Source organism: Neofelis nebulosa, chromosome 2 (assembly GCF_028018385.1).
Source record: "Neofelis nebulosa isolate mNeoNeb1 chromosome 2, mNeoNeb1.pri, whole genome shotgun sequence".
Taxonomy (NCBI): Eukaryota; Metazoa; Chordata; class Mammalia; order Carnivora; family Felidae; genus Neofelis; species Neofelis nebulosa.
This window is the reverse complement of record NC_080783.1, coordinates 75,004,589-75,032,323: the sequence shown is the minus strand read 5'-3', so window position 1 is coordinate 75,032,323 and position 27,735 is coordinate 75,004,589. Positions and strand designations below refer to the sequence as shown.

Sequence of the window (27,735 nt, the reverse complement as noted above, 5' to 3'; positions counted from 1 at the left end):
AGATGAGTACTGAAACCCAGAGTAAGTATGTGTTTAGCAGCTTTTACAGCAATGCGACAAGTCACCTTTATGTCTGGTGAACTTAATAATAAAAATCAGTGGAGCCAATTTAAAGATCTGTTGACTTATAAAGAAACATTCTGAGACCCACTTGAGAAAAACTTCTGAATAATTAAACATCCACCTCTGGCACGGAGATTATGGCACCTTCTTTAAGCTGTTAACGTCTCAAAGCTGAACCACTAAGGTCAGTGATTATTTGCTGGGGCAAATCATTCAGAGACCTGGGGACAACAGGGTTAATGAGCAGGCATGGGGTAGGTGGGGTTACAAACCAGGAACACATGCCCTCCAAGTTTTCTTTCCCTTTAATTGCCCTGAAAACACACACACACACACACACACACACACACACTCACTGAACACGGAAGGTGCGAGCTGAATGAAGTTTTCTGGGTAACGGCTTGAAATGTTTTCCTTATGAGAAGTGGTGTTGAGTTACAGCGTGCAGACGGGCAAGCTGGGAGGAGAGGAGTGGCCGTCCCAGCCCGGCCCCCACCTTTTCTCGGGCTTATAGGAAGGTGGATGTGGGCTCAGGGAGACAAGTGATATGTTGAATTGTCTGGTGGCTGCAGTCAACTGTTCCCAGGGTGACCTGAGGGCAGTGTTTAGCACAGTGTAGCCAGGGGCCAGCCAAGCAGGCAGCGATGCTCTGCTGTGAAATGCCACGCAGGCAGAGACTGACAAGCACTAGGAGCTGAGCTTTCCCCCTTGGACTGCTGTTTCCTGCTGTTTTCAGGGGAGGGGGCGCTTTCTGGCCACGCTGCTGCTACTTGAGCTCTCTCTCCACTCGAGGTAAGCAGGCTCAAAGGGAGGGAAGGCTGCAAGGGGAGCCTTTGCACCATGAACAAGATTCGAAAGTTTTTCCGAGGAAGTGGGCGAGTCCTGGCATTTATATTTGTTGCTTCTGTCATCTGGCTGCTCTTTGACATGGCAGCTCTCCGCCTGTCATTCAGCGAGATCAACACTCGGGTCCTCAAGGAAGACATCGTCAGGAGGGAGAGGATGGGACTCAGAGTTCAGCCAGACCAGATGAAGATCCTTTACAGTAGCATGAAAGAAATGAAGCCTCCACTGAGGGGACATGGGAAGGGCGTGTGGGGCAAAGAGAACTTTAGAAAAACTGGGAAGAGTATGGTCAAGGTTGAGGATGACTTGGACCAAACCCAGAGGGAAAGAAAAATGCCGAACGCCCTGGGAAGGGGCAAGGTTGGCCCTTTGTGGCATCCTGCGTATTTCCAGAGCCTTCCAGTGACTTTCACCAAGCAGAAGACAGAGAAGCAGGACCTCGAGCCTGAAGCCTACTCTCGCCACATGGCAAAGCAAGGGGGCACTCGGGGGGCTCAGAAAACCCCATTCACAGCAGCAAGAGAAACTCAATTGGTAGAAATATCTGTACATGCACGACCTGTCAGTATAAACCAGGAGACCCTGAAGAGTCATAGTCTCAGCAGTGACACATCAAAACAAGCAGCCGAGAGAAACCCAAATGTGACCATCGGGCCTAATACTGACAGATCAAAGCAGCAATCACAGGCAGTAGCAAATGAGAGGGCACACCCTGCCGGCCCACTCGTGCCAAAACCCAGGGAAGCCGTAGCCTTAAATAAAACTGAGACTCAGAGCAAAGAACTAGACTCAAATAAACACAAAGCCAACAAGAACCTTCCCTTTTCCAAGTTGGTTGCCAATTCAAATCGCTCAAAGAAGCAATATATTAATGAAACACAGTTGGGGGGCTTGCCAAAGGACGATCGAGCCAAAGTGGCTGGTGGGAAGAAATTCAATTTCTCTGAAAGCCACGTTGTGATTATAACCAAGGAGGAGGAGCTAAGGACAGACTCCAAGGAGGCCCCCAATCCTAAAAACAAAACTGTACTCCCTCTTGTATTGGGTGAAAGCCAAGGGAAACACATTTCCAGGAATAGAAGTGAGGCATCTCTCTCTCCACTTGCTCTACAGAGAGCGACAGTATCTCAAACCCATCAAGCCTTAGCTGAGGGGCCAGAGCGAGCAAGAGTCAACTTGACTGCCAAGGCCCAACCTGCAGAAGTCGACCAAAACCATACAAAAGCCTTTTTACCTGAAGAACATGGAATGCACCATGTGTTAAGAATTGACCTGACACTTTCTCCAAGGGACCCGAAAGCTCCAGGCCAATTTGGACGTCCTGTAGTTGTCCCCCGGGGCAAAGAGAAGGAGGCGGAAAGAAGATGGAAGGAAGGAAACTTCAATGTCTACCTCAGTGATTTGATTCCAGTGGACAGAGCCATCGAAGACACAAGACCTGCTGGGTAAGATCCGTTTCTCTTCTCTTTCCTCGACCCAAAGTATTTTGGCTCTTATGTAGAGAATATATATTTCTAGACAATTTTGCATGAGTCTCGGTCACCTCGAGAATTAAAGCAACATGAATCATTAGACACAGTCCAAATAGTCTACCATCCACAGAGAGAATAATTCTGATATACCACACCCGCGGTGTCCTCTCTCTACACTTAACTTCTCTGAGACTTTGGCTCCCACCTCTGTTAGCTCATGTTCCATTCCTTCCTGCTACTGAAAACCTATTAAACTTATTAGATGAACTTAATTCCTAATAAGGTATATATGAATGATAGAGCTTAAAATGCAATTCCATTAAAATAGTGACAACGAAGTGAATTCCCAATTTCAGAACTTATACATGATTAGCGGGTTTGTCAGGAATGTATTTGGGAAATGAGCATAGAGAAGGTGCCTTCCAGGCCTCCCTGGAATTATATCTTAACCGGGAGAATTCTGCCTAACCGTGACTAATGATCACCAGAATAGCAAGTGAAGAAATGACTTTACTCCCTAAAACTTAATATCCTTTGTAGGTGGGATGATAGACATTTTGGGAGTTCATTTCTACAGGAAAAATAATGTTGGAAAAAGTCAATTGGTCAATAACTTACAACACCTGCAGGGTGTACGAGTGCCTATTCCCAACCACTTAAATGTTTAGAATTTCACCATTTACAAAGAGCCTGCATACCCATCACGTGAACTTCATAAGAGACCTAGAAAGGAGCCGACAGTTGTTATGGGTTCAAGGTAATAGAGGACACTCAGAAATCATAGCACTTCCCCAGGATAGCACAACTCTGAAGCTTCCCGATGAGGCTTCGCCAACCAATTCTTCAATGAACTAAATTCCCCTAACTACATCAACGGGAGGTGGATCAAATCACAAAATATCTCCTCTGATTCAAACTCATTTTGGTTCCTGGTCCCTTTTGGCCCATTCATAAATGAAAGTACATTGTAGGCGTATGTTCGCTCTCCATCAATACCGTTAATACAGTTAACTGATACTACAGATCCATGAATGCCTGGATATGCAATCCCTGAGCCACAGAATGTTTGCCTAAAGGTCGGAATTAGGGAACGTCAAGACTCAGACTTAGCACCAGTGGTATGTAAACAGTGGCCTTGTTTATCCTCGGTGGAAAACTCTTGTTTATGACCGAGATAGTCAGCGTTCCTAGGAGGAAGGCAGACAGAGATGTGCCTGTCATGTTAGTAAGAGGAGCCTCTTCAGCTAAGGGAAGCCCTTGTCAGCTCTCTGAGCAACTGGCAAGTAGCTTTCAGCCAAGCACCAACGCCTGCTGAGACCAAGCACTGCGCCTCCCCCCCCCATGTCCCTCACCCTGGGGGGCTCACAACCTGGAGGAGAACACAAACATGCCCAAACTAAACATGGTAAAAGTGAAGCCCTGGGAAGTTATGTTGTCCGTGGGCAGAGAGCAGTAAATTTAAAGAAGTTATTAAAATCCATTCCCGAAATTATGCTGTGCTCTTTATCGCTTATCTCTTGCCGATTACCGCCCCCCCACTCCCCCCCCCCCCCCACCGCCCAAAAGGATCCTAAAAATTATGTTGGACCAGCTCTGATCTGAAATCCTGGATATCACATATCACACATTTATTTTATGTATGCACACATAAATTTGCCAGCTTTGAACACGAAATGCCAGAGAGGGAAGCAGTAGGCAAAGCGGCTTCAGTTTTACCTCCCTACCGTGGTCTGGCAGACTGCTATGGAGCATGGGGAAGAGTCAGGCAGCGCCCAGGAGCACGGACCCCAGTTCCCAACCAGAAAAAGGGCAATCATGTGAGGGCCAACAGCAAGTAATAATGATGTTATCAGCCATGTGGTTTATTGAGGGCTCAGTGGTGCCCAGCACCTCGTAGCTTCTGCAAATTGGTCTGTGGCAGATGAAGTTCGTGGAAACGTCACAGTCAGGCTCTGTCTTCTGAAGGAGGCTGTCCCAAATGGGGAGGAACTGACACGTAGGCTTGACAGGATGAGTCAGGCAGCATGTGGCCAGGCCCCCTCCCTCTTGTCACACAACCCACCTTGGCTAAACATAGGCGCTCTCAGCCAGCTGCCTCCCTCATGCTCTATGCCAGCAGGGTGGAGGGGACGGTGTAGCCACAAGGGATCCTAGGTATAGGGCCCACCGGACTATTTACAGCCCTTGTGTGCCGCTCTTCCTTGAAAGAGGATACATTATTTTGCTTTTCTTTTACCCAAACACCCTGCCTACAAATATATGCAAATTATGTATTCATATGGATACAGTTGGAAGAAAATACAAATGAAAACCATTTGACTCATCAGGCTGCCGTGATCTGTGGCCTTCTGACTTCGAATTTATTTATTTTCAGCCTTGCCCAAAAAGTTTGTGAAATGGTTTATAAGAATGCACACAAGAAGAGTTTTGGAGCTAATGCATTTTAAAGTCAGTGTGAGGGGGAAATTGTTATAGAATATAGCAAGAAAATATGTGTGTGTGTATGAGAGAGACAGAGACCGACACAGAGGGAGATCTGTTAAGAACACAGGTGGACAGGAGGGCTTGCCTTAAAAGTAGCTACAGTAGCCCCCCACTAAAACCCTTCAATGTTAAGAATTCTGGGGGATATCTCCCCCACTGTTGTGGATATTTCCAAAAATCCACTGCTATGGAATGATTAACACAATAACTGGCATATCATAACTGCCTACTGAATGCACACTGAACCAAGAGAAAGGGGTAAAGACCATAGATTTGCTAGTATGTTCATTTGGATTCAATTCCCCTGAGTAAAGATATTAACCAGTTACCAGCTAATAACTTCTTCAGGATGATTTAACTGATATGCTAGGAAGGATGACGTTGGCCCTGACAAAGACAGGAGACAGGCAGGATGCCCAGGACGCTTTCACCTGCTCTAGTTCCAAAATCAAACTCTCTTCTCCAAAACTGCCCTGCCCTCCTTTTCTCCTGAGTCCCAGAGAACCATTTCTAAGCTGTTGAGACGCAGTCGTGGCTTTTTCCAAAAGCCCAAGGGCTCCTGTCTGTCATCAGCATTATTCTCACTCTCCTTTTCAGTGCCACCCAAGTCTCTATCCCTTGCGGTGTGGCTATAGCTTTCTGCATGTGACATTCTCTCTTCTGTGGGCCCTTAGCATTAAGAAAGTATCTCATTACCCTTGCCTGCCTATGATGCTCGTACCATCTACTGATGTTCCTTTTCACTGGCGCCTTCTCCCAGACCCCCACCTTGCGGACCTTAGTCTGACATCACTTTTCTCCTGCACACCTTAGTCTGACATCGCTCAAAATCCAACTGTAGTTTATCTCCTCCTAGACCATAAATCGACTCCGACCTCTAATGTGCTCACATTTACTGAACCACTCCTTGTTGTGTGCTCTTTCTTCACTGGAGCCTCGAGAATCCGTTTTGTCTTCTCACTGAAAGTGTAAGCTTCTGAAGGAAACTCTGTCTCTTCCTTCATTTTCTACCTCCTTAGCATCGAGCAACATGGTTTTAAAAGGTATGTTTCTCAGAAACGATTTTTGAAAATTGGTCCTATCTTAAAACCGTAAATGAGAGGTAGCTATCCAACTACGGTACACAAAACGTCTTTTTATAAATTAACAATGACTACCTAATTTTTCATTTTGAATATATAGACTATGTTAGTATCTGGTTTAAGGTAAATACATCCTGTTCTAACACTATGATCTATCCGTTGATCTATTTTATCTATTCATTATTCTTTAGTTCATAGTTTCATTGTTTGGTTTCTCATTTCAATGTTTTGACTTTCAAGGGAAGAAAAAAAATCTCATTTTATTGACAATGATGCTTTATGTCAGTAAGTAAAGTACAATTTCATTTTTTGCCCAGAAGTTTTGCCTGTAAAATACTCTTCAAATAAAAAATTGTTGATAGTCATTTTAAAGTTCCACATGTAACTTTTTTTTCTTTATAAAAAGCTAATCCTTACGGTTCTTGCTCTTAGTTACTGAAGTTTGTTTCAGTCAGCAACAATCAATACACACAGATTTTGCTAAAACGTGGCTCTGTCCATGGAAAGTGTAGGGCCATGCTACAGAGAGAAGTCTGTCTTCTGGCCTGCAGCTATATAGTTAGGATGAAAGTCCAAAAATGAACTTATTTTCAGAGTGCACTTCCGGAATCTGTTTTAGAGGAAAATGACTCAAGAAGGTTTTTGCTGCCAGCATTTGGTTTTTAAAGTACAATAAGAATTACAGCATGCTGTTCTACGACTGCTGCGTCGTCATGAGGTTACTCGATTGCTTAATTTAATGCTTTGCTTTTCCTACAGAACTCTGGCAAGCCCCTCTATAAAGCAATTAAAACCAGTCTTTACTCTCTTAGCCCAGTCCTGGGATTGTCAACCAATAATTTGATTCCTTCCTACACAGCTACGGAGAGTTTTCTTTTGGCTCATACGAAAAGCAAACGATAGCACCGGGCGTTTGCCACAAACCAGTCTAAATTACTGAGGGGAAAGAAAAACTTTTCTAGAACCCTAATTTCCACCCCTTCCTCCCCTCTCAATCCTACTGAGGTCAAAAACCATAACTAATAAATTACTGGAGGAAGAGGAACGATTGAGAGGGAAAAAAAATTAAAACTGACCACACATCTTTCCAAGGATTGGGCTCCTACAAGTTCATCAGGCTGGGAAAAAAAGAGAAACTTTAGAGTTAAATAAAGTTCAAATGCTTTATTTTTACATAGAATAGATATTTTAATTGATGAAATGAGACCACTCTTGTGACGAACAGTGATCAGGGAATATTATCTAGAATTGACTGGTGATGCTGTAGGATCTCCCTGGAAAATGAAACAGGAGTGGGAAAGAAAAATCTGACAAGGTGATTTAAAAGGGTTATTTCTGGTGCTTTGGAGTGTGTGTGTGTGTGTGTGTGTGTGTGCGTGTATGCTCATTTGTGTGCCTTTGCGTGTTTGTATGTGCTATTTCATGCGGAGAGCAGGAAATAAAAAGCAAAAATTGCTTAAAAGGTACAGACTAGACCATAGCGTGACAAAGGTTAAATGGGGCCAAAAGATGACACAGAACATTTCCATACTCTCCTTTATCACACCCTCCCCATCACCCAAGAGTAATAAGGAGAAAGATGATCAGAGGACCTAAAACACATTTCTGCTACTAGCTCAGAGAGAAGGAAACAGCTAAACCATGCCTCATTAATGTAAAACTGAGAAAACTGTTGCAGCAGATCGGGGACTTTTTCTCCCAAACACTGCCAGAGACTTAGAAATATTTCTGGGAGAGAATAATTAGTAAATGCAGGAATCCGAAACTATTTACATGTCTCTTTTACACATCTAATCCATGTGCCTAATATAACCTAATTTTATCAAACTCTTGCTGCTCTTGTCTCAGAAAATAAGTGCCTGTTGGGCTGTTCTGGGAGATCCATTCAGAGCAGAGCCTCTCAAGAATGAAACGTTGTTCACTCGAGGGTCAGAAAGTTGGGGGAAAATGACAGTGTTTAGAAGCTCTATTTTGGGGGCGCCTGGGTGGCGCAGTCGGTTAAGCATCCGACTTCAGCCAGGTCACGATCTCGCGGTCCTTGAGTTCGAGCCCCGCGTCAGGCTCTGGGCCGATGGCTCGGAGCCTGGAGCCTGCTTCCGATTCTGTGTCTCCCTCTCTCTCTGCCCCTCCCCCGTTCATGCTCTGTCTCTCTCTGTCCCAAAAATAAATTAAAAAAAAAAAAAAAAAAAAAGAAGCTCTATTTTGTTGTTTGCTCTCAAAGTGAAAGAGGCTTTGCAGAGTCCCCTCTAGGTTTAAAAAAAATCTCTGTTATTCCAAATGAAAGTATCTTCCAAATGGGCTCCACTTCTAAAATGTTATGTGTGGACACGTGTGAGAAGGAGCAGTATTTACGAGGGCCTTTCTGACTTGCCTCCTCTTATCTGATCCTTAAGACCATTCTCCAAGGCAGGTGCTATCATCGTCCCAGCTCTGCCGATGGAGAAACAGGACCTAGAAGAGGCACCTGAGATCTGAGACGGCAGCAGATAATTCCCCGGGGGCAGTCCCTTTCCTTTATGTCCTGGGCAGTGCTGTGCGTGTGTGTGTGTGTGTGTGTGTGTGTGTAGATTTTCTAAATGTGTGTGTGTGCATGCTTTTATTCTAACCAATCCTCACAGCAGCGCTATGAAAGATATCCTCCCTCTCGTATGATTTACAGATGAGAAAAATGAGGCTGAGGCTCTAAAGGAACAAATGATACATCTCTTGTCCCTGCAAGCCAACAGCCGAGCTGAGATTCAAAAGAAAATTTCCTGACAGCTAATTCTAGTGGTCTTTCCATAAAGATAAAGCTCCTCCTTCTTTTGCTTCCTTATAATCCTATAACTTTGACAGAAATAAAGACATCTCTATTTCTCTTCCTTATACGTGGGTCAGAGGTGTAGGAAAGGAATTAGTTTTGCATGTCAGGTACCTCTTCAGAGAGAAAACTTGTAGGAAATTATTTTCTGCACAGCACTAAGCAAAGGTGAGTCCAACACTGCCAACAGCCTCAGCAGTGAACATCCCTAGGCTCCCGCTATGTGATCTGACATCTGAACATGGCCCCTGCCTCCAAGGTGCATACAGCAAAACGTTATGTGGGAGCACTGGGTACTCCTGGAGTAAGGAAGAGAGAGGCCAAACCCGGCCTGAGAGAGGACAGAGGTGTTTGAAATGCGACCTGAAGGGGTAGGAAGTTGGAGAAGTGGGGGAAAGATATTTTAAAAAAATGATCCATTAAGAAACTGAGGGAAATCTGACATGGGGTGGGAGAGGGCCGTGGAAATGAGACCACAGAAGATCAGCCAAATCCAGATCACTCAGGATCTTGTTAAGGTTCTTCTAAGGACCAGCAAGAAAAGGTGGGAGGGGTTAAAGCCATAGTAATAGGAATTTAATTTCCCTTTTCTGAAGGGTCTCATGACCCAGAAGGAATCACTTATGGGTGAATGAGGCTAACGCGGTATAGAGAATCACAGAACGTGAGTACTGGATGAAGCTTCGAAGTCCATCTAATCCAGTCCCTTATGTGACAGAGAAGTCTGAGAAGGGAAGTGACTTGCTCAAGGTCACACACCATAGGAGAGACAGAGATACCTACCCCCAAGGTGCCCTGACCTCCACCCAGAACTGTTTCTGCCACATTACCCCACCCCTGCTCTTCGCCCTTTCATCCCAGTCTCACTCTGACAGCTGCCTGCTCAAAATAGACTATTGTTAAAGTGGTGCATGTGGATCCTGAGTCCAGTGGCTTTGATGGATATACGGTTACTTCAGGAGCCACAGCCTCAGCTGGCGAAAGCCTTTGGAGTAGAGGTGGTGAGCATGACTGAAATCTTATAAATTAGTTGGGCAATTCTGACCGAATGCCAAGGTAGTCTACCCTAGAAAGAACAAAACATATAAAAGTAAACTTTTTATGTAACTATGCCCTGTGGTCAGGGAGAGGAAAAGAAGCCCCAATACAGCTAAGTTCTCATAGAAAAGAATAGAATACTGGACAGAGCTCCTCAGCTGAATGCCCAATTCTGATCCTCCTGAAGATAGCAGAGCTTGGGGAGTGAAGGCCCCTGAAGGCTCACCTCCAGGCACTAGTTGAATTGCAAATCAAAGTTGAGAAACATTCTCCTCGACCTTCTGTTCAAACCTGAGAAGACTGAGACTTGACCCACATAGTGCATTTTGATGGTTTTGGAATAAAATGAAAAATTCATAAAAATAAGAGAATGTTATCGTTCCCCCCATCTTATGATTTGAAACCTTCTTTATTGGAGAGACTACATTCAAATCAGGTGAGTGGCTGAGCATTCAGCCTCACAAGCCAAGAAGGCAAAACGCATCACTGTTCTGAGTCTCTTGATAAACGATGAGCCCTTGATAGAGCTGAATTAAAGGTTGGCCTGAGAAAAGGTCAATATACCCAGTCAAAATGGGTGTGTTTGCATTGTAGGTAATCACAGGTCCTCACGCGGGTTTTGACTATGGAACTTACACAGTATTTTTATATCCATTATCACATTAAATCTTCTCAGACATTCTGTGATGCAGGCACTGTGATCTTGACCCTAAAAGTGAAGAAACTGAGGGTCTGCACAGTTACACTACTTACTGATGGTCACGCAGTCAATAAGTGTCAGAAAGGAATCAAAACTCGGTCCCTCGTCATCTTTCCCAAGTCTAGACAAAGTCCAGAAAGCTGTCCCACGACGGTACTCCCCATTTGTACTAAGTACTTAGATTGGCTGCCATAATGTGAGTCTAGGCTTCCCCCAAACAATACAGATTGGGTTCATTTTTAGGTGCAGCATGAAATCTGTGGACTCTAAACACCTAATTTGTGTAATGGATGAGCATACGGAAGAAAGATGTGACTCCCTAACCTCAAAAAACATTACCAACCCAGAAATATCTTGCATTTAAATAAGGTTTGACTTGGGCTTCAGCGCCTCCCTTCAGTACAGCAGAAAGGTTTCCAACAGGCACACTGGAAGAAAGGAAATTTGTTTTAGTTGGGTCAGTTTTGAAATAGTTTTTACAGACTGCAGAAACTAGATGACTGTACATAAGAAAGGGAGCCTGCTGGTTTTTCTGGACACCTGGAAACACGTTTAACCTGCTGAGTTGTGCAGGAAACCAGGTACCTATAAATGCTAGAGTGCCCTGATATCCCAGCCACCTGAAGCAAGGCACGCTCTGCAACTTTGTACTTCAAACCTCTTTCACCTCCTTCTGTGCCCCCTTTCCCCATCCTTTCATGCTTCCCCTTTTTCCGGGCACCAGTATGGCCTGTGCAATATTACCTTCTTTGAATGGATTCCGTCCATGTATCTGGAATATGTATCTGTCAATAATTGGCACAGGTCCTACTTATTTCTTAGGAAACTGGCACCTAGTAGAATCCTTCAGGACCCACCCATGTGGATGCCTAATGGTGAAACTAAGGAACCATGATAGGATAGGGTAAATGGAAGCTCAGATATTTGGCCAGGGGAGGCGCTTTCCCTGAATCTTCCAAATCTCTGAGAGCTGTTTCTACCTCCAGTTTCAAACTGTCTAGCATTATGACACATCTTAGAACTTCCTTCTAAAAGAGACATAAAAAAATCTACTGATTTATTATCCAAGAAGATTCATCCGTTAGCCTGCTTGTTTACCTCCCCAATGTATTCTCATTTGTAGCTAGATTTTCTAATGTCACCCAAATTTTAACAATGAAGAAACTCTCAGGACTTCCCAGTGGAGGCTTATTGGTTCAGATGGCCCAGGCAGAACTTGGGCAGCTGACCCTTCCTTTTTAGAATTTTTTTTTTTTTCTGAGCACCAAATGTTATAAGGAACGTTTAAGTGTGAAACGCATTTTACATCCACTTGCGTTATAAAATTAGAAATGAGGAAGTCACAGGAAGTCACCGACGTCTTCTGTAGGCTTCCTTTCGCTCAGGCTATTACACTCCTCTTAGCTTTACTTCCTCTCTCCCAGCCTAGAGCCCACAATGGCACATTCATCTATTTTATACCAGTATCCTCAAAATCCGCTCCCACTTTTCTACCTCATTTTCTCTGATGACCTCTGGATTTGGATTAATTCAGCAATTTGCTTTTATCTTCTCCTACCCCGGGGGCTGACCGACCCTGGTGGAGCAAATCGCACCGGGTATTTTCACTAGAGGTTTGAAATCTCCCAATTCAGGAGTATACTCAACGCTCCTCAAAAATCCTTTTAGGTGTAGTTAGCCAGGACTCCTTCCCTTTATTCATAGTGTCTCAATATTCTCTCTTCTTCTCAACACCCTACCCTATTACATTAACAAATAACCCTTTCTCCAACATGAGCTACAAATTCTTTCAACTTCTCATCCCATGTGCATAAACTCATCTATATACATTACCACGTTTTTTCTTCCTATCTCAGAGAAAAATGCCTCTTCTTCCACCATTAATCTTTTGATTTAAGCTCCATGCCATCTCCGTTTTTTTCCATCCATCCATTTAATGTATATTTATCAAATATTAATTACGTGCAACTATGCTACAAGCTTGTGGCGTTGTAGTAAGCAGGAAATTCTAGATGCAGAAGATATGAAATAAAATCAATAAATTAATGCTGTGGCCTCCAAACCTGTGAAACCACATGTTTCTGTTGTTTTAAGCCAGAAGGTTCATCATGGGCAGTCACAGGAAACTAAGAGTTCGGAATCAAAACGTGGGTTGCTGCTATAATAAATACCTAAAACTGTGAAAGTGTCATCCATTTACTTTGAAGAAAATTGCTGGCAGAAACACAGACGTCAGCGATGCTGCAGGTGAGGGCTTAGAAGGAAGTGAGGAGCACAGAAAAGAAAGTTTCTATCCTCTTTAAGAATACATACATTTGGGGGGCCTGGGTGGCTCAGTTGGTTGCGAGTCCAACTTTGGCTCAGGTCATGATCTCGCGGTTCGTGGGTTCGAGCCCCACGTCAGGCTCTGTGCTGACAGCTCAGAGCCTGGAGCCTGCTTTGAATTCTGTGTCTCCCTCTCTCTCTGCTCCTCCCCTGCTCACGCTCTGTCTCTCTCTCTCTCTCAAAAATAAATAAACATTTTAAAAATGCTTTAAGAATACATATATTGTCTTGAACAGAATGTTGGTAAAAAGATGACCTTTCTAAGTGCCTTTTGTGAGGGTTCAGAAGGAAATGCAGAACACATTAGTGTGAACTGGAGGGAAGATGATCTTTGCAAGATAGTGGAAGAAACCTTGGCTAAATTGTGTCCTACAGCTGTGTGGAAAGAAGAATGTGTAAGTCATGAACTTGGATATTTAGCTGAGGAAAATTCCAAGCCAAGCGTTGAAGGTGTGGCCAGGTGTTTCTGTTCATAGTAAAATGTGAGAAGAAAGATAAATTGAGGAAGAAACTGAGAAGAAGATTTTTTTTTCTTGTAATTTGTTACAGCAGCCACAGGAAACTAATATAGCCCTTAGTGAAGTCAAGAATATCTCATATTATTCAGAAATGCCAATCTGTGGATCTTTAGTGTAGGATAAGATTAGTTTAGGCTGCCTGTTACTTAATGTTAACATTAAATACCTGATCACTAGATCGCGATACCTGATCAAAACGTGTTTGTTTCTTTTATTTTATGTCACTTGAACATTCAGGTCATGCTCCTATCAGCACTCAGTTGATTTTTTTTTAAAGATTATCCACCAAAAATAAGTAAAATAAATCCACTTTCTCTTAGAACTCAAGTTCCCAAACTAGCCTATTAACAACTCGTGAGTTGTCCTTTTGTTTGTAGATTTTTATTTATACTGATTGTTTTTTAAGACATATATTCTCAGAGCCTACCGCTGAATTGATTTTGGGGATATGGAGATTGGATATTTATGTTTTCATGAGGCTCTTGTAAGTCACTATAATAACCATCCACTTTAGGGAACCATTGGAATTACAGACCAAAGCTGGATTTGCCTACCTTTTCTTAAGTATCTGCTGCGTGTTAGATATATACTAGGTGAGTTTTATATAATATTTGCATTGAATCCTACAATAAGTGGATTCTTAATCTCTGCTTGGAGGTTCTTAATCTCTGGCAAACTGAGGTTTGAAGAAGTTGTACAATTTATCTAAGCCAGTAATTAGGGGAACTGATATTTGACCACTTATCTATCTGCTGCCAAAACCCATGCTCGTAGTACAGAAAAATCAGCATAATGCAGTGAAATGAAGACCATTCATTCGCATTTCCTTATATATCTTTTCCAGGTGAATCATGCTGAGTAAGTAATCTAACTTCTCAAGCGTCAGTTTGCTGTATTTAGAGAAGAGGTTAATAATATGGATCACAACCAGTTGTTACAATTATCTGCATAATAGTACTTTATTAAGTATGATGAGTAAATGGTGGATGCATGCAAATATGGTTTTACTATGGTTTTTACTCTTATCTATTTCTTCTTTACAGACTAAGCAAAGTGTAGTTATATTATCTGGCAGAAGTGTCTACTCCCACAAAATGATACATAGACTGCCAGCTTCTTTTATTCTCGAGAACTGAAGGCTTCCTGAATGGCTATTTCTAGAGCTAGACTGCAGCAGAGTTTGAGTCCCAACTGTGTCATTCACTAACAGTCCAATCATGAACTAGCCTCGCCATGATTTCAATTATTCACCCGTAAAAGGGGGAAGAGATCCTGTTGGTTTAAATTGAAATGATACAGAGTGCCCATAATATTTATTTATGATCATCATAATTTAATTATGACATTACTAACAGCAGCCGTGTTGGAAGGATGGTGAATATTCTTTGTAAGGTTCTGCTGGGCACCCTCCTGAAAAGTGTAGCACAGGCAGGGGATGGAAGAAACCAGCAGTGAGGCAGTAGGCACTGCAGGGCAAGGTAAAAAAGCCAAGACTAATTACAACCTACCTGAATACCAACTCCCACTGGAGCCTTATCCTCCTCTCTATGCCAGCAAAATTATTTCAACTGTGGTTACTCTGTAGCACAGAGAGTCTCAGCAAGCAACCCCTAAGTAGATAGGGAAGATGAAGAGTTTAATTATATATCTCCATATATCTCCATACATGCATTCACGTGCAGAGTGAGAAAAAGAATATTTCCTTTGGCACTTGGCAGGAGGCCAGTTGGAAGGGCAATCATAAGCTACTTGGTAACATTAATCATGTCGGAGTGTTCTCTTGTGGTATATGGTCTAATTAGCATAGCGGTGGCTACCATTTGGTGAATTCCTGTGCCAGGAACTGTGCTAGACAATTTATGTGCATTCTTTCTAGACCGTAAAACTCTATTGAATAAGAACTTTCACCTAATTTTAAAGATGAAGGAACTGAGATATAGAGATATTAAGTACGGTATCAAAGGATAAAGATCTGAGAAATATTGGTGCTGAGATTCAAAATAGTGTCTAACCAATACAGCCTATGTCCTGTCCACTACAACGAGATGCCTCCACAGGAACTTCTCATGGCTTGCGTTGCTTTTATAGCAACTACTGTTACTGGTTATTCTTCCTCTGCTTGTTTATTTTATTTATACCCTTCCTCAAGAAAGATACATGAGAAAATTATCACTGATATATGTAGTAGATGACGGATGGATGGATGAACAGGTATATAGAAAAACAGATAGACATACCCACAGATAAACAGAGCATGTGAGTCTATGTGTACATACATACAATTGTACTCTGTGACTTTTAAAACCATCTCATGGCTCTTGTTAGCACATCACTGTGCCCTGCTTGTGTCCTGGCCCAGGTGTGCAGAGCAGCTAGTTCACAATAACCTCCCGACCACCAGTGTCATCATGTGCTTTGTGGATGAAGTGTGGTCCACTCTGCTGAGGTCTGTTCATAGTGTACTTAATCGCTCTCCTCCGCACCTCATCAAGGAGATTCTTCTGGTGGATGACTTCAGCACCAAAGGTAAGAAAAACGCTCCTGAAAATTAAACTTTGGTATATACGTAACAAGTCAGAGTTAGACTCCGTGGAAAACAAAGATATGGACGGTCTGTGGTTTCTTCCTCAAGAGCAAAGCACATTACATGTTAAGTGTTGAGAAGACAAATTGTCTATAGGACCAAACAGATGAAGCTTCAACAGAGTGCAAAGGCAGAATCCACCATGGTGCAGAAGAAGTGAAGAATCTCTCTATTGGGGTTATCACATAATTTGTGTACGTAAGTGGCCCTTTTCCACCTGAGGTCCCCTTCCCACCACACCACAAATTTCCAAAATGCGACCCACTTCAGAAAACTTTAGCGAATAGCAAAGAGAGGACAACCCTAATAGAACAACGTAGCTTTGATCATGACCACAATGACATGGGCCAGTTTCATCAGCCTCAGAGTGCCTACCAGAATCACACTGAGGTCCGGGAGCAGGGAAAATCCATGAGAAAAAACTGGTTGACAACTTTGAGAAGGGGCCTTGAGAACATACAAAGAAATAGTATCTAGTCACCAAGCAAATGATAGTCTTCTGTATGAATGGCAGGTCCAGATTTGGAGGGACCTAACGCTTAGATGGCTTCAGGGTCCTCTTTAAGAAAAAAATCCCATAAGGGTGCCTGGATGGCTCAGTCAGTTAAGAATCTGGCTCAGGTCATGATCTCGTGGTTCATGAATTCGAGCCCTGTGTAAGGTCTGTGCTAACAGCTTAGAGCCTGAAGCCTGCTTAGGATTCTGTGTCTCTCTCTCTCTCTCTGCCCGTCCCCTGCTTGCTCTCTCCCTCTCTCACATAAATAAACATTAAAAAAAAGAAAGAAGAAAAAGTCCCACAAAATTAGTAGGAAAGTGAGCAGCAGAAGTACTTTTGGAAGCCATTCCTACCTAGGATATCTGTCAATAGCTTAATTACACATAGAAGTGATTGCAAGTCATATAAATATACCCCATAGAACCCCAACAGCATTCTTTTACATGGATTCCTCTTTGGCCACCCAACAAGACAAAAGAGGTATGATGGAGAGGGCATCATAGTCGGGAAGTGACAGTGGACTTAACCAATTGCAGTTGCAATATCTTTCTTTCACAGGTTTTTCAATTTGCATACAATGTTTATTTAGCCTTCTGCCTGGGTCTTGGCTTGGCTTGGTTTGTAAGCTGGGACGTTTGTACAGAAACCTGAGCTTATTTTATTTCAAGGCAAATTTGCCCTGTCCTTACAAATACTCAGAGAAGGTGAGCCCTCCTCTGTAACTTGGCAACCCTGAAAAGGATTTGAGATTTAAGAAACAGATAGCTTAGAGAATTGAATACAGACAAAAACCTATCCAAGAAAATGACATCAGAAAATAAAATCATGGCCCAAGGAATAAAATTTATCGACGATAGTAAATATCAGAGTTTCTAGAATTTGATGTTAAGGAGGCACTGCTAGTATTATCCAGATCTAGTTACTCAAAGTGTTTCCTTATCTATTCTTGCTGTGATATAGACTACCTAAAAGATAATCTGGATAAATACATGTCTCAGTTTCCAAAAGTTCGAATTCTTCGCCTCAAAGAGAGACACGGCTTAATAAGAGCCAGGCTGGCAGGAGCACAGAATGCAACAGGTAAGAAGCTGTTAAGTTTGTATTTTGGCTATATTTTTGTTTTGGCTTCTTTTTTTTTTTTTTTTTTTTTTTCAAATATACAGCAAATTTGAAATAATACTGCACGGAACAACCATAATGCCATCATCATTCCACCAATATTTAGCTTTTTGCAATATATGCTTTCTCTCTCTCTCTCTCTCTCTCTCTCTCACACACACACACACACACATACGCACGTTTGTTTACACACACTTTTTTTTTTCTCAACTTTTGAATTTACAGACATCATGACCCTACAACTCTGTGTACCTTAATAGGCATCTCTGAAAAAATAGAGACATTCTATTAGATAAGCACACTTTCATATCTGAATATCGTCTGGTTTATGCTCTTTTCAGACTCCCTTAGTGCTCCTGAAATGTTGTTAATAGTTGCTTTTGTCTTTCGAAATTTGAGATCTAATTAAGTTTCATGCACTGCATTTGGTTATTTACTCTTCTTGGTTTCCCAGTCTAGAGTAGAAAACACCCTACTTATCACTGACTTGTGTTTTTTTCAGTGTCCAGGCCATTTGTTCTGAACATCTGACCACATTCCGAAATTTCCTCACTGTTTCCTCATGTTACAATCAGGCTAAACATTTCTGGCGTGCATACTGGATAGAATTCTACTCTGTAGGTGGTAGGACTTGCATACTGCGTATGGCTTCAAATCAAGAGACACATGATGTCAAGTTGTCCAACTGTTGGTGATGGTAAATTTGAGCACTTAGTTAAAATGTTGACAGTCAGATTTTTCTTTGGGGAGTAAGAAGCAATTTGTGGGGTAATACTTTGATCCACATGAATACTCTGTTTTCCCTACATTTTACCCAATGGTTTTGCACCCATTGATGATCATTGCTTGGATCATTTATTGCACTGAGGGCTGTTCATCTCTTCTGCCTTCCCTCCCTCTTCTTTTTCTCCCACCCTTCCCCTCTCTCCCTCTCTCCTCTTTCCCTCTTATAGGGAAATCCCCACTATTAATTTATGCTTTCAAAAATTCAATTTGTATGTTATCAGCTTCCTTCCTTCCTTCCTTCCTTCCTTCCTTCCTTTATTTATTTGTGGTACTCAAATTGTCCCAAATTTGATCACTAGGAGCCCCTTCAAGCCTAAGCTGTCTTGGCCTGATCCTATCTGTATTTGAGGACTTAGAATTGTTTACTTCTCTCTTCCCTGACCTGTGTCTGCTCTTCTGATAGCAATTTCTACCTTCCCAAGAGCAATATGCTCTTTTCTTCACCTCTTTTTAGTGTGTAGGTGTTGGGGAGTGAAAGGGAGGAGGCAAATCTTTTCTCTCATGAGTACTTTAACATTAATGCCAAACATATAGGTTCATTTTGACATCCTGCTGTGGAAAGACCTGTACACCATGATAATAGCTGAACTTACATACCAGGTTCCATTCTAAACATTTTCTGGACTAATTGATTTGATCTTCACAATAACTCTAGGAGGTAGGTACAAGTACTTTCCTCATTTTACAGATGAAGATATAAAGACCCAGTGAGGTTATGACTTGCCCAAGTTCTCCCAGCTAGTAAGTGATACAGCAGGATTGGAACCCAGAAAACTCCAAATCCTCAGTCTTACCTACTACATTTTGCTGCCTCTAGACATTTAGATATCACTCTCCTCTGTAAGCCATGGCATTGCAGATTTCCACCAGCTTGTATTTAAGCATGTTCTAATGGTAAATTATCTACTCACCTGAGTTACACCACCTTATAACTAGACCACAAATCTGGAAATTTTCATATCCCACTGGTTTGCTAACAAATTTCTTTGGCCTGTAATGGAAATTTTAAACTAACTACAAACACATCACACTAAAATTAACATTGCAGGGACAGATAAGATTCTTAATGATAGGCTGCATTTGAAAAATTAAGTAAAAATCCATGTTTGACTTCTTTTGGGAAGTAATTACCCACAAATGATTCAAAACTAGGAAGTGAGGAAATAGTCCAAACTGACAAGTTTGGGGCTAAGATCTGGATAAGGAACATCCCCAGGCAAGTGTGACAAGAAGTACAATGTCCTGATGTAGAAATATGTTCTATTTAAGCTAAAGAAGGAAGTTTATTATGGTTGATGGGTGCCGACCATAAAGAGAGTGGTATGAGATTCACTTGGGGGGCAAGGCAAAGGCAGGCTTTTGCAAAGTTTTATGAGTCATCTGAGGAGTGTAGGCATTATTCTTGGTATAATATGAAGCCAATGAAGTACATTAAACAGGTGAATAAAATTGTCTGACTTAATTTAAAGCTCACTTTGGCTGCCTTGTAGAGAACGGGTATTAGGGAAATGTGAGAAGAAGTAGGGAGACCATTTAGGAGGCTATTACAGTTGTCCAGGCACCAGGGAGGTACTAGGACAGAAGAAGGGAGTGGTCAGAGTAAGAATATATTGTGGATAAGGAGCCCACAGGGCTTGTCATCAAGTAAGATATAAAGAGAGTAATAATGAAAAGAGTCAAAAAATAAAACAAAACAAAAACAAAAAAACCCTAGGACTGGAATCAGAGCAACTTGGTGGATGTTCCTCATAACCAGAGGAACAGATTTGGGATTGCAGTTGAGTTCCAATTTTGTTCATGTAAATTTGAGATGAAAATGAGATATCCATGTAGAGAAAGTTGACAAGTGCAGAACCAGAAATGCAATGCTTATAAAAACTTCTCTCTGCCTTGCATGGAGCACGACACATGCTGGAGATGATCTCCGCAATAGTCCATACTGTTAGACAACACAGCAGGCCTCTTTAGATGGGGTGCAATGAACTTGGTCAAAGCAATTGCCTACTTGGCCTGTTCAAGTACTTATGGTTACAGCCATCAAATCATTCTCTGAATTTAGTAAATCCAAATGTAATAATGTAAATTTGGCTTTTTGTCCCTAATACTCTCAAGTGCATTAGCTCAATTCTAGTCTGGTAACTCTTAAAACTATTTTGACCATAACCCATGTTAAGAAATAAATTTTGCATCAGAACCTACTGCATACCTATGTTACACATATAACTACAATAGACATTTCATGAAATAACATGTGCAACAAATTCTAGTATCTTCTCTTTTTGTTTTATTTGTTTTTTAGATTCTGGCCAATCCCACTATGTTGTGGTAGTGACTTGCTAAGGGGGCCCAAATTTACTTTGGAAAGGCCAGCTAGGTGCATCTTAATTGCTTGTCACTGTCTAATGAAGAGTTGCTTCTAAACTATCTTAGAAGAAGTAGAAAGGTATGTTTCAATGGGTTAGTAATGGCTTTGTCCAAGGATATATCCAAGGGCCCTGAAGTGTACTTGAGTCCTGTGAAAAATTCAAGGGGATTCAGAATCCTGTACCAGCTTTAGATGAGGAAATAATTCAAGGACTATTCAGGGTCTGGACTGAGCAAGGCTAGTCAACCTGGTGAGTTCTCCCAGACTCCCCTCTGGGCATTCCCCAGCCATCACAAATAGAGCATTAGTAGGAGACACTCTGGACCTGAACAGTCTTTGTAATCAGAGATCAGCAAAGATATCAGGGCAGAAAATGTCTCTAGACTGCCTCAGCCAAACAAAGAGATAAAGGACCAGAATCTGAATCCAAAATCTGACAGACCTTAATAGCTATGATTTCCTAAAGATTTACCCTTTAGGATTCAGAGAAAAGGAAGGGGAAACCACAGGCAAGGAAGGATGAGATCAAAGATCCAAGGACCTGCAAAAATTGGTCAAGTGGCCCTGTTTTGGTCCCAGGGTATTATTAGACTCTCTGAAAGTACATAGTACAAAATATTAAGGGAAAAACAGTAACCCTCTGACAACTGGCAATGTTCACTACATATTCGGTTTTCAGGGCACGATACGTCCTTCATCTGGATCTGATTCAGGCAAAAAGATCAGGTCCAGGTCCAATCAGTTATTTCCTGAGAATGAGGAGTTAGAGAGTCCAAACAGGATTTAAAAACTTGAAGGGTATGCCACGGTCAATGGATCTCTAGGGAAAATGTTCTATATGAAGCCACAGAAGTAAAAAGAGACACAGTGATTGAGGTGCAAGTGTATAAGCCAACCTCCAGGATCTCATGCTAGTATTGAACGAAAGAGCAAGTTACTGCCCTGCCAAGAAGAGTCTGCAGTCAGGAAGGTTCAGTAGTACACTCCAGAGAGTCAGAATAGAGATCAGATTCTCATTTCCTTTATAACAATGGCATTTAGGAAATATTTGACATTGCTATGAGCATTCCAAAGAATCAGTTGGCTAACTTTAAGTATGTGGACTAAAGTGGCATCTAATTCCTGGACAACCCTGAGGTCTCCTGAAAAGCAACAGTCCTTCCGTAAATTTCAACAACTTGTTTTTTTGCTGCAGGTAAAACAGATGGTTTCCTTAGCATCATTTATAAATTATTATGAAAATTTAAACAGCCAGATAGGCTCACATTCCTCAAGGAACCCTACACACAGCAAACCAACACTAACTGGTGCTGGCACCAATATCCCAAGCTGGTTAGCTAAACATATATGGAAGCCCATACTCAACAAGAAGCCAAAGCTTTAGACACATTAAGCATCTCTGGGCTGGTCAAAAAGTAAATAAATAAGTAAGTTACAATCAAATCCATCTGCAAACAATCCAGCATTGCTGGGACCTACTCTTAGGAAACAGAAAACCTGCCAGTTGGCCATCAAGATAAGATTATTTTGAGCTCTTGCTTAAATACTCATTGACAAACAGTAACAATACTAGCCGTTTATAAGGAATTTAGGTATTAAGTAGATCTTAGAAGTAGCTCTATTAGGTAAAGCTCAGAAAGGTTAAGTGACTTATCCAGTGTGGCTAAGGAAAGCAGAGCTGTGTGACCTCAGTCCTACGTCTATTTCACCGTGACTCTCCAGGATAGGAATAGTGTGTGAAATGTCCCCAGACCATATCCACCACAAGTGGAAATCCTAACCAGAGTCAGCAACATAGACAGATCCCTGGTCTAGTTCCTGAGATCTTATTTTAAGTTAAAAAGTGTCTGAAAATGGAGCAATGACATTCACGCATAGGAGGATTCTCTTCTTGCCCAAAATAAAACAGTATAAAATTCCAGTCTATGTTTTGGGCAGAGGCTGCTTCCTTTGGGTCCTGGCAACAAGTGAATGAAAATCTGTATGGGGATCTGGGCCAGGTGGGAAGTGAATGTAGGGTTGGGGACCCATCTAGCTACCACCAAGGACTGAGAAAGTCAATCCAGACTCTTTGACCCTATAAGCGTATCCTGAGGATAGGAACAGGCAGTCTAGTAGAGACTGCTCTTTGGTTTAAATGGACCAGCAGTAGCAGTGATAAGAGGTAAAAACAGAGAAGGAGGCAAACCATAAGAGACTCTTAAATACAGAGAACAAAGGGTTTGCTGGAGGAGAGATGGGAGGGGGGGATGGGCATTAAGGAGGGCAGCTGTTGGGATAAGCACTGGGGTGTTATATGTAAGTAATGAACCACTGGGTTCTATTCCCGAAACCAATACTGTGTTGTTTGTTAACTACCTTGACTTTAAATTAAAAAAAAATAATAAGTAGTAAGAGAAAGGGACTGTCTTCTGCACCTGTTATATATACCAACCAAGTAGGACCTTAGCAGACCATGCTTACATACCTTACACACTAGATGGCCCCTGTGAACCTTCACACACAGGGAGCGGGCTGTGCAAGGGGAGACCCTTAGGAGATAATGATCTTTCATTATCCAACGAGCCATAATCTCTGAAAATAAGACTCCCCCAGCATGATCAGGAGTTATAACCGTTGTGTCCCAACAATTGAAGATGAGCAGGGACGGAGACTTTGGTCTAGCACAACCGACTTCTGCCTAAAGAGACTTCTCAAGAACATTCCTCACCAACATTTTGGCTAAGTTCGGTTTCTTCACCCTCTTTCAAAAATTCCATTGTTGATCAGTTAATTGATAAAATATTGAACCATTAATTAAGAGGTTGGTTACAGTTTTTAGTGGATCATGATCTATCATCCAGGTATCTAATTTCACCTTGTTCTTTGCCTGCTATTGTCTTCTGCCTTTACTTCAAGCCTTCACGGTCTAATAGCTTTTCCTCTCTCTGGCCATTTTTTCTTTCTTTTTTTAGGCACACGGGCAATGGAATAAACTCTTTTCTAATATCAGGCTGCCACTTGGCTGTGCAAACTTGGAAAAGTTTAAGTTTTTTGTTTCTCTTCAAAAGGAATAAAACTTAGACCTCCATCTCATTTTCGAAGTGGGAATAAAAATTAGACTTATACTTCAGGGTTGTTGCATGAATTAAACAAGACAGCCATGTAGAATACTTAGAACCATTGTCTGGGATAGAAAAAAAACACTTAATTGAAAATAACTGATGTTATTACTGGTTAGTCAAGAGCTAAGGGGGCGGGGGGCAGCCAGGTATTAGAGTGGTCAGTTCAAACAAGACAAAATGAAAGTAACGCTCAAGTCTTTAATCATTTCCTCCAATAATGGAAGTAAGAAGTGTAAGTAAGAATTGAAACAGAAGAAAAGTGCTGACTCCCTCAATGTTCCATTCTTCCCTGTAGAGAAATGGACTGATGGATTGAGCAGATGTGAGGATCGTCTTACTGCCTAAAGGAGCCCAGAACAAAAGACTCCTCCTGTTTTATAGCCCTGGGGGCTAGGGTGAGAGAAAAGAGAGGGGTAGGAGTGGGAAAGTACCGAATGCTGAATCAGAGTGGAGGCAAATGTGCTGGAGATCTACCCATCTCCCACATGGTGAAGCCGGGTTCCTGGCCTGAAGGAGTCCTCGGAGTGGAGGAAAATGGAAGAATGTGGACTGGAAACACAGCTTTGCTGAGGGCATGTCCACTGAGTGGGAGGGAGGGCCTGAGCTCTTGACTGCAATTCCCTTCAGAGGCTGGGGCGCGCTGGCTGCCGACCGTGTCTGGTGTGAGAGGGCGGCCTCCCGCCACGTGGCCTGCCAGAGAAGCTTCTGTGATTGCCTCTGGTCAGGCCTGAAAGGATACATAGGATTTCGGTCATAGTTCAGATTCCTCAGGTTATTATTAATCTTAGACGCACACACACATACACACACACACACACACACACATAATCCACCTGCATAAATCATTTGGAACAATGTAGATGCTACTTAGAATTTTATTGAGATGAAAGTATTGCTACACACAACGAATAGGAGAACAAGGATTTTTAATGAGTATTTTTTAGCCTCCAAGTTTCTCTTTCTTTTCTCTTTCTCCTGCCACGCTCGTATTTTTTATTGTGGTAAAATACGGGTGACATAAAATTTACCGTCTCGGTTGTATTTCTTCAGTGCACAGTCCCATGCTCTGAAGTATATTCACACGGTTGTACAACCCATCTCTAGAATGCTTTTCAGCTTATAAAACTAAAACTCTCTACCCATTAACCTATTCCCTATTCTTCCTCCCACCCCTGTAGCCCTTCCACACTGCCTTCTAGCCTTGCTGATTCCTCCCCTTTTGCCTGGTTGCACCCCTATTATGCAAAATGGTATTTCCCCTTTCTGATGCCAACCTTGGATTATCAAACTCTGCCTGGTCTTCTGAAAAACAAAGCTCAGTTTTCCACAGACCCCCCCCACCCCCACCCCAGGGTAATGGGACCCACCCTCCTTAGAAGAGACAAAGCAGCCACCTTTTTAATACTAAGGATTCTCTTCAAAGTCTTGGCTACCCATTCAAAGTGGCTTATCAATTTTTTTTTTTTTGCAAACAAAAATGATGCTTCCAGAAACAAAATGTCTTTTATTTCATGATAGAATGAAAATATAGGGACCAGGAATTCGGTGATAATTCCGGCCTTTACAATGTACTGCCTTTGCAATCACCTTTCTGGAGCAATCTCCAAGACCTTTGAACACAACAAACACACACTCAGTATATTGCTTTTTTCAAATGAACTTTCTTTTTCTGGCTCTCTAGGTGATGTGTTGACATTCTTAGATTCTCACGTGGAATGTAACGTCGGTTGGTTGGAACCTCTTCTGGAAAGAGTTTATTTAAGTAGAAAGAAGGTAGCCTGTCCAGTAATCGAAGTCATCAATGATAAAGATATGAGGTAATATTGTCATATTCCACAAGATACTTCTAAGTGACTCATTAACTAACAGCAGCAGAAAGTACTGGTCATATTCCTAGGCTGCACACTTTTACAAATCTGAGAAATACACAGTTAACCCAATTACATAAATGGAAACACATAATAGATATATCGAGATCAGAGAACGTCAATCCAATTGTTTACTTGATCATCAAAATGCTTAACCCTTAATACCAAGAATTCCTAATACCCATTGTCCAGTTCTTTCCTCTTTCTATTCAGCTGTGCCCCAAAATATTTATCTCCCTTAAGACTCATTCATCTTTTTTGTGGGAAATATACATATGCTCCTAATTTTTTCCCTCAACAATATCCAGAACATTATTAAAAGAAAAGTAGAAGTTAAAAACAAGCAATCCAGCCAATTAGTCACTAATGCAAGTTGTACTCATAAATTCTCTTGAAATGTTATAAAAAGTTTGTGATAATCTCGAGTCATTTGTGTAAGCACTTGCTTCATTCATTTTAACAAGACATGGTGTCAGGTTGATCAAGTATATGTGTATGATCTCAAGCAACATTTGTGTTCTTTTCCTGGATTAGTTACATGACAGTGGACAACTTTCAAAGAGGCATCTTCGTGTGGCCCATGAACTTTGGTTGGAGAACAATTCCTCCAGATGTTGTTGCAAAAAACAGAATTAAAGAAACTGATATAATACGGTAAGCGTGTGAGATTTAAGATTAGGAGGCAATCGTGTATCTTTTTGCAAAGGCATGGGAAGCAATCCCAAGAAACAAGTATTTCCCGTCGTTCTATAGACCATCAAGAATTATGGTTTTAACCAATAGATGATCAAAAGCAAGCAAAGTTTCCCTAAGAAATTAGTTTCCCACTACCAAAACTCATTTTTAAAATGGTCAATTACACCCTATTCAGCCCTGAATCCAGAGAAATTTGCTAACACTATTCCTTCTCCCTGGGATTTACAACCTAAGAAGTATAAACTAGTTGAATATGCTGCATAAATGCTATATAAGCACACATAACATTAAAGGCAACATGAGTAAAAATTAGAAGAGTAAATAATAGTAATAAAAGTATTATTGTAATAATAACTATTGTTAGGATTTTCTTTTGGTGTCTAACCCTACCCCTTCCATGGGAGGGGTGCCATATTCTGTAAGTGAATTGAGAAATATACACAGAAGCAAATATGAACTGAAAGTGGGGTTTTATTACTAGAGAAGCTGGATTGAAGAACACAGCTTAGACCTGAAGTCAAAATGAAGACTTCTGAACACTTCCCCAGGAGTCTAGACATGCATGAAGACAGCCTCAGGCAGAGTGGCAGGAGTCCCAAAGACTCCCCAGTTGGAGAGAGAACTTGAACTGACAAGTGTAAAGAGAAAGCCCAGCCCAGACTGTGCATTGTGGCATTATCTCTCAGAACTTACCCCCTATCCTTTGCTAGGTGCCATGCTTTCAGAATTGATATTCCTAGCAAGTCAAGTAGGCTTATTATCATTTATTAAGCAGTCTGCATTTAGCCCTCTCTATAACCCTAGAAAAGGTGGTAGGTAGGATTGCCATTACAGAGATGAGGACACTGAGCCTTAAAATAATTAATTTTCCCAGGGATATATAGCTTGTAAAAGAACAAATTGGGATTCAAATCCATATCTGCCTGAATGTAACACTCTTGCTCTGATCCCACACCTAAAGAACATCTTTGCCTTTTTCAGACTCCCATTTGGAGGGTCAATGTACTGATTGAGCTCAGATTATATCCAACATAACGTTGGGAAGAGAATGCATTCTGGATAGATGGGAAAGGACATTTGTCATTCAGACAGAATATGTGCCTAAGGGGAAGGGAAGTAGGTGTGGGGTAGGAATTATTTTACCCTTGAGATTGTTGTATACCCTAAACACAAGGCAAGCTCTCCACACAAACCCCTTTCAGCTGGCTCAATCTTAACACCATGGGAACTGATTACTGCTGATTCAAGTGTAGTTTCTATCCCCCATGATCTATAATAGTAATGAAGGCTCAGGAGTCAGACTCTTTGGATTCAAATCTCAACTGTAATATTGACTGATGGCGTGAGCTTTAAAAGGTTACTTAACCTCTTTGAATCTCTGTTTCCTCA

The 27,735-nt window shown here is 41.7% G+C and overlaps 1 protein-coding gene across 1 annotated transcript in view; it reads left to right on the top strand.

The window, feature by feature from the left end:
* The first annotated feature begins 414 nt into the window (after positions 1-414).
* The window catches only part of GALNT5 (polypeptide N-acetylgalactosaminyltransferase 5), a 42,270-nt gene continuing 14,949 nt past the window's right edge, over positions 415-27,735 (top strand). Inside the window, exons 1-5 of the mRNA XM_058715223.1 lie at positions 415-2,354; positions 15,688-15,854; positions 17,369-17,488; positions 25,464-25,599; positions 26,185-26,304. Coding sequence (XP_058571206.1) covers positions 904-2,354; positions 15,688-15,854; positions 17,369-17,488; positions 25,464-25,599; positions 26,185-26,304 — 1,994 coding nt within the window. The 5' untranslated portion in view covers positions 415-903. The remainder of the gene's footprint in view (positions 2,355-15,687; positions 15,855-17,368; positions 17,489-25,463; positions 25,600-26,184; positions 26,305-27,735) is intronic.